The 7,653-nt window shown below is 34.0% G+C and overlaps 1 protein-coding gene across 2 annotated transcripts; it reads right to left on the reverse strand.

Annotated features, from left to right (window-relative positions):
* Positions 1-821: 821 nt before the first annotated feature.
* LOC108460198 (uncharacterized) lies at positions 822-6,946 on the reverse strand. 2 transcript variants are annotated; one of them, XM_017759597.2, is made up of 9 exons: positions 6,636-6,946; positions 4,223-5,775; positions 3,839-4,065; positions 3,423-3,755; positions 2,591-2,837; positions 2,302-2,430; positions 2,002-2,217; positions 1,674-1,797; positions 822-1,336 (listed from the first exon to the last, which is right to left on the reverse strand). In XM_017759597.2, exons 2-9 carry the CDS (start codon positions 5,771-5,773, stop codon positions 1,092-1,094), a joined length of 3,072 nt encoding a protein of 1,023 aa, XP_017615086.2. In that variant the 5' UTR covers positions 5,774-5,775; positions 6,636-6,946; the 3' UTR covers positions 822-1,091. The 2 variants fall into 2 exon arrangements, with proteins under 2 accessions (XP_017615086.2, XP_052882983.1); XM_053027023.1 differs by having other exon boundaries at positions 6,522-6,928.
* Between the last annotated feature and the right edge of the window lie 707 nt (positions 6,947-7,653).

The raw sequence follows: 7,653 nt of genomic DNA on the forward strand, positions 1-7,653 counted from the left end.
ATGTTACTATATAAATTATTTAATATATATTTTAAAACTTAAAATCCTTTAACAATAATTAAAATTATTATTTATAATTATGATAAACATTTTTATTAAATAAATTTAATTAACCAATTATTTTAATAAGGTTAAATTCTTATATATGTATATATATTTATATAAATGTGATAAAACTTTATAAATAATAAAAAAATTAAAATTGTGAAATCAGTAATGCAATATATTGATCACTACAATAGTTTTTTTTTCTGAACTCGTGTTTTTATAGATATTTTAGATTATAGATTATTATTCTTTTTTTATCCGTTTTGTAAGCATGTCATTATTTAGTATTAATTGAAAATATGCTATGTTTTAATATATCTTTATATTAAAATACAATGCAATTTAATAATAATAATAATAATAATAATAATAATAATAATAATAATAGTTTTATAAATAATTAGATTTTTTATTTTTAATTGAATATTATTAAACAGAAGTGATGATAAAAGGTAAATTTAACAAAAGGATAAATTTATCTCTTAATTTAAAGTTTAGTTAATAAATAAACCTTACGAGTGTTTGTGCAGTTTTCATCTAATCTCATCAAGTAGTAGTGAAATTTTTATCTCAATCTTTTAGTACCACTTTTAAAAATGATTATATCAACTATCTATATATTTTTTCATTTGAAAAATTAGAATTTGAGGCTTTTTATAACCATTAATCCTTGAAAAATCATCAAAATTAATACAGACAATAGGAGTTTTAAAAAATTTAGAGGAAAAAAGAGTAAAATCTTATTTCCAGAATATATGAAAATGAAACCATAATTGCCCTGAGAGGTCGTTTAATTTCTGCATTATGAAAGGAACCGGTGCATTGTTTATACTGTTAGGGTTTAAAAAAACCAAAAAATATTACAAATGAAAATTATGATAATCAGTTCACCTTCATGTATCGGTGCCTTAGCAGAGAAGGAATAGCGGAAACATGACTCATCAAAATAACACACCCTAACAGTTTTCCAGCTCTGCACCGGATGTTATTTTTGAGCATTGCTTTAATACTATAGTTTTTCAACAATGATTTTGCGCAAAGCTTCAGATAGTGGTATTGGTCTTGATCGGTTCGGGTTGAATGGCCTTTTGCACGAGCTCCGCTTGTTCCTTCACATGCATGGAATAGAAGCCGGTAGCAGTGGAAGCAGATGGAGCACGGCCAACATATCTGACATCATCAAAGGTTCCTCTACCCAAAGCAGTCATTGCCATGGCAAGACGAGGGGCGATGTAGTTGTATGCACCCATGTTCATCGGTTCTTCCTGGCACCAAACAATCTCTGCGTCTGAAAGTATAAACCCAAAATCATGTCTCAGTTTCAGGAAAAACAAAAAAGCAGGAAAAGAAATAAAGGGTCGCAATACATGAAAAATTACTAAACCTATCAGTATACATTAGGACATCAAGTTTCTTTATAAACAAAAGAGGGAGAGATGGAGAGAGACGAGTATCTAAATTGAATATACATTTTTAACAAACCAAACGAAATTTTTTCAGCAGCAAGCTTTTAATCAGCATTCAAACCCAACTAAATTCCCAAAAAGACAATGTTTCACATTGCGTCTTTAGATTCAGTTAGAATTGCTATATATCAAGTTTTAGTCTAAGATTGGACAACATACTTGGATATCGCTTAAGCTCTCGTTGGATTAGGTCATAAGGGAATGGGCAAAGCTGTTCCACACGACAGATAGCAACGTCGGTAGCATTGTTTTTCTTTCTCTCTTCATCAAGCTCATAGTAGACCTGAAAGCAGATAGCGTATCATTATTGTATAAAAACGACACAAAACCATTAAACCTGCAGGGAACTATGCATAAAACCCAATAAAATAACACAATTTATGAATCTTAGTTGTCTGCTTCACTCTACAAGAAACAACTCCACACTTAAACAGCTTTTGAAAGCCACACAAGGGGGAAAAAAGCGGAAACCAAGGGCATAGCATACCTTTCCGGAACAAAGTACCAAGCGTCTTATACCCTCCTCAAGGTCGGAGTGCATATTCTGATCTTTTATAAGGCGCTTAAATCTGGTTCCTTGTTTATCAAAACCAGGGTGGCCTTGGACATCATCAAATTCAGAGAGATTTGATTTGCAGTCCTTGTGACGAAGTAAGTTTTTGGGGGACATCACGATAAGAGGCTTACGGAATTCCCTGTGTATCTGAAATAGGAGAGAAGAATGATAAGGAAATGGCAAGACTAGCCCGAAGCTGAAACATCATTAATAACCTTTAGTTGCACTGACCTGACGCCGCAAAACATGGAAGTAATTAGCAGGTGTTGTAACATTAACCACCTGCCAGTTGCACTCCTGAATTTGTTTACGAAGAGTTGTATCCATCTCAGGTATCACAAAAGGATTGTCATCACTCATCTGCAAAAATTTATAAAGATGTAGTCATAAATGCACCATTGAGTCCCCTTTTTTATTTTTATGTGAAAATGACATGCTAGGGAGCACAGCCTGATTTTGAATAAAGGATGAAGCTAAATCATGATGCAAAGAACAATGCATGCTATTTCATGGGGAATACCTGAAGATAACGCTCTAGTCGTGCACTTGAATGTTCTGGGCCTTGTCCATCATAACCATGGGGAAGCAGCACAACGAGACCAGTTTGACGCAGCCACTTTGCCTCCCCGCTACTTATAAACTGATCAAATATCACTTGAGCACCATTAGCAAAGTCACCAAACTGAGCTTCCCACATAACCAATGAATTTGGATTCTCCATCGAGTAACCCAATTCGAATCCAAGCACACCAAACTCAGAAAGAGAACTGCACTCAAAGACCACATGTTGCTCAGAAAAAGAATCCAAAATTCACAAAAAGATCAAAAGTAAAAATGCCACACAAAACTAAAATGCACAATCAAACAATTCTCCAGCAGGGACATAAATTTGCACGAGAAGCAAAAATATCGCCACATAAAGAAGAGAACAGTAAGTTTGCAAGTGAAAGATCAACTTAAAATTCTGAACTTGTACACATTGCATAGAGTGAACCACATAGAAACCAAATTCCAAGTATAAGGTGCAGTCAAGTGCAAAAGTTCTCAATAAGCTAAGCCATAATGCAGAGCACAATTGATGTTTAATTTGGAATATCTACATAAATAGATCACAAATTAGCCTTAATATCAAATAGTTACACAAATAAAGGTGTCTTTTTCTTCCTTTTTTACTTTTTACTATTTTCCCTTGAAAATGTAAAATATAGATGGCTTCTCTTCCTCTTAAAGGATTTCCAAGACAAATTAGTCAAATACATAACCACATCTTGTACAGTCACTATCAGAGAACACGTATTAGATGGACTGAAAAATTAGCTATTGCACAAAGTCCAAAGCATTAAAAGGGTTACCTATTGCTGACAGTAAACATCTCCTCATTTTGGTTGATGATAACATGGTCCAGAGGGCAATACTGTTCCCCTGTTTCCTGATCGTGAATCACAGAATGCCGATGACTGAATGTACCCCTTTCAACATCCTGACCACTCAACCTAACATGGTTACCTTCCACCAGCAAGGTAGCAAATGCAAGTGCTTCACCCATAGCCCAGTCAAGGCCCTCCCCTGTCTCAATCATCTGCGCACGTTGTTCATAAACCTTCTTCACTGCTCTATGAGGCTTAAAATTATCTGGGAGGGTTGTGATTGCTTTGCCAACATTCTTCAATATCTCGGGTTTAACCCTGCATAACATGCAAGTTCCATCAGCAAGTACACGTAAGAGATACCAAAATGAAAGTTGAAATTGACAAAGAAGCCAAAATACCCAGTGTTCCGAACACGTGAAATTTGTTCAGGTGACTTGAATCCCGTCCAGTAAGCAGAAAGCCAGTCACGTCTTTTGGGAACATAATCTTTGCTGGCCAAGAATTCTTCATTAAGAATTGTACTGACCTTCTGACTTATATTACCAATGTCGTCATCTGTCACCTGCCCAGACTCCAACAACTTGTTTCGGTATATCTGAAGTGCTGAGGGGTGATTCCGAATGATCTGTTGAAGAAAAAAAAAAAAAGGAAGAATTTACATATGTGAAGTTCAAGTAATTTCTCAGGAACATATTAAAAAAAAAAAAAAAAAAAAGGGTAGGACCAACTAAGACATGCCTAATGGGGAAATAAATAGCCAAAAAGGTAAATATGCTGCAGACCTTATACATCTTTGGCTGTGTAAATGATGGTTCGTCAATCTCATTATGCCCAAATCTACGGTAGCAGACCAAATCAACCACCACATCTGAATGGAAGGTTTGGCGCCACTCAGCTGCAAGTTCACATGCATGGACAACTGCCTCAACATCATCTCCATTTACGTGGAAAATGGGAGCATCCAAAGCTTTGGCAACATCAGTACAATACTGTGAAGATCTGCCTGCCCTTGGATCAGTTGTAAATGCCACTTGGTTGTTGACTACAACATGTATGGTTCCACCAGTAGTGTAGTTTGGAAGTGCACTAAGATGAAGAGTTTCATAGACTACACCCTGTCCAGCAAAGCTTCCATCTCCATGAATCAAAACAGCCATGTTCTTGGTCCTATCCTCATCATTGGAGTAATACTGCTTTGCTCTAGTTTTTCCGACAACAACTGGGTCCACAGCCTCCAAGTGACTGGGGTTGGCAACTAAAGACAAATGAATTCTCTTTCCACCTCTTGTTGGTCGATCATAGGAAGTTCCCAAGTGATATTTGACATCACCAGTTCCTGTGTAAAGCCCAACTTCATCCACAGGCTTTGTACCACCACTGAACTCACTAAATATTTGACGAAGTGGCTTTCGAACAACATTACCTAGCACATTCAATCTTCCTCTATGAGGCATTCCAATAACTATGCTTTCGACCCCTAGATCAGCAGCCCTATCAAACATCTCTTTCATTCCAGGAATTAAAGTTTCACCCCCTTCTAGCCCAAACCTCTTGGCTGTTGTCCACTTGGTAGCCAAGAAATTTTCAAACTGTGTACTCCATATAAGCCTATCAAGAATGACTTCACGCCGCTGGCGATTGTACTGCATTGGCGTTGGAGTTTCAATCTTGTCTCTCAACCAGTTGCACTTGTCGCGGTCAGCAATGTGCATGTACTCGAACCCAATGCTTCCACAGTAAGCCTGTTCAAGCCGAGTCAAAATCGACCTAAGTGTCTGCACTGGTCGGTTTTCTGATAAAAATCCAGCCATCCTCCACACACCTAAAAAGAATTCTCTATCAAGATCAGCTTCAGTAAAACCATAAAGAGCTGGATCCAAATCATCAGGAATTTCCCTTTCCTCTAAACCCAGCGGATCCAACTTCGCTTTCATGTGACCATTAACCTGGTAAGCCCGCACAAGCAATAACAATCGCATACTCTCCTGAATGGTCTGGCCTGAAATTCCTGGAGATGTGGCAGCCTGACCAACAAAATTCCTGAAGAAATTGTCCCACGACTCATCAACACTATCTGGGTCAGCTTCCCAGGCCCTTTGAAGCTCCTCTAAGTATACACTACTGGTTCCATCTAAGAAACTATCAGTTAGCTTAGAAAGTGGAACAGGGCGAGGAACGGGAGCAGTCTGTGCCTTTGATTTAAAGACGGTGGTGTGAAAAAATCGACTCTGTGAAGGAACAATGCGTGATCGTGCAGCATATGATCCACCCTGAGACAAAGTCCTCCTAATAGCAAGCTTTGCCACACTTGACCCAGCTCTAAGCCACCCCATATCTATCAATCAACAATATTTATGAGCCAACAATTCTCAAAGATTGTATAATACCTCCACTCTCAGAACTCTATCAACACTCGCTACACTCTTACTTCACCAATTAGAAACCTATTTAACATATATATATATATATATATATATTTAAAAAGGCTGTATATATGAAAAGTCAACAACATTAATAATAGCTCAAATACAAGAAAAAGTATAAAAGTGTTGAATTTATAATCGAATTTCAGTAATATTCTTAATCTAGTATCCATAAAAGTGAGCTCTGGTAGTTCAAGTTCACCAAAACACATAAAAACTTTGAATTTATGCTCAAATTAAAATTAGCCTAGAACAAGGTTATAAAAAATTTCTAAACAATATAATTGATCAAAAACTAATAACTGAATAAAGAAAACAATTAAATTCAACCGCCTTAACATTAGCAATTAAAGTAACCAATGTACAATTTTCTCAATAAAAATTAGAACTTCTTAAGCTTACAACAACAGAAATTAAGTCCAACAACATAAACTCTCCTCACTTCCTTAAAACAGATCAAATCGATATTTTTAAGGAACAAAATTTAAAGATTAAAAAAAAAAAAAAAAAAGAGCCAAGTTAGTTGACCGCATATTCATCCACAGAGAAACCAAAAAAAATTATTAAAAGAAATCAAAATCAAAGTCAGCAACAGATGCAAGCAGACGGAAATTCTTAAAAAATAATAATTATCATAACAGAAAGGAAACAGATTTACCAGAGAAACAGAAGAGATAATCTGCTTTTAGAGAAATCAGATGAAAATTGAAAAAAAAGAAATGAAAACTGAAGTTAAAGAACAGTTTGGGAAGGAGGAAAAATAAAAAGATACCTGGAAAATAGGAGAGAAAATTAAAAACCCTATAAGAGAAATTAACGTTAGCTGTGTTGGCTTAAGACTTTTCAAAGTTAGGACCAAAATCTTGGTCTTCAACTCTCTTCCTTTTTATTCTTGGCTTTTTCTCCTAATTTCATCTCTAGAAATAATGAAATACCTAAATTTTGAATATAAAAAATATTCGGGATTAGTTTTATTACTCATATATAGCGAATTTATTACTAACTAAAATTCTATCACAGATGTCACGCCGTATTACTCATTTTATTCTTAAACCATGTCATCCAGGTTCCATTCATGTCTATAAAAATATGTTAGACCTCGTGAAAAGCACCCAATATTAAAGTAAAAATTTTGAGTTTTTAGTTTGAGTGATAAATATAAAGTTTTGTGAGTTTAAATTTTATTTTATATGTTTTATTTATTTTTGTTAAAATAAAAATATTAAAATATTTTGAATAATATAATTTATTTTAATTACGAAATAATATTTTTATGATTTTTTAATTTAATTGGTGTCTATTTAACTCATAATATTAATTTAATTTAAAATTTTATTAATAGTATAGATATATTTTATTTATTACTAAATACTTACTTGGAATGAAAATTAATGAAAAGAAGTAACTCCATTTTCATAGGATTTACTTATTATATTTTATTGGGAGTGTAAATTTGGTTCGTATATTTTTATTATATACGAAAATAATAATAAAAAGTAAGTATTTTTTTAAATATTGACCACGAGAATAAAAATTATATCATTTAAGTTATAATGAAACTAAAAAATTATATTTGACAAAAAAACTAAAATTTATAAACTTCGGGATTGTACTTTAGAAATAATTATTTTTTTCCGAAGGAAATAACCAATATTATATTTTAGGAAATAATTACGAAGATATGAACTTCTTAACGAGACAAACACTACTATATTAATAGGTTTATATGTGCCTTTAAGAAAATATAAAAAGTAAATTAAATTTCTCGGTTTAAAACTCTATAAACACCA

Source organism: Gossypium arboreum, chromosome 4 (assembly GCF_025698485.1).
Source record: "Gossypium arboreum isolate Shixiya-1 chromosome 4, ASM2569848v2, whole genome shotgun sequence".
NCBI classification, from domain to species: domain Eukaryota; kingdom Viridiplantae; phylum Streptophyta; class Magnoliopsida; order Malvales; family Malvaceae; genus Gossypium; species Gossypium arboreum.

Bases quoted from the DNA above. Each gene is read 5' to 3' on its own strand.
- LOC108460198 (XM_017759597.2), bottom strand. From the start codon at position 5,773: ATGGGGTGGCTTAGAGCTGGGTCAAGTGTGGCAAAGCTTGCTATTAGG. The intron at 4,066-4,222 runs GTCTGCAGCATA...TTTCTTCAACAG, and splicing joins CACAGCCAAAGATGTATAAG to ATCATTCGGAATCACCCCTC. The intron at 3,756-3,838 runs GTATTTTGGCTT...CATGTTATGCAG, and splicing joins TCACGTGTTCGGAACACTGG to GGTTAAACCCGAGATATTGA.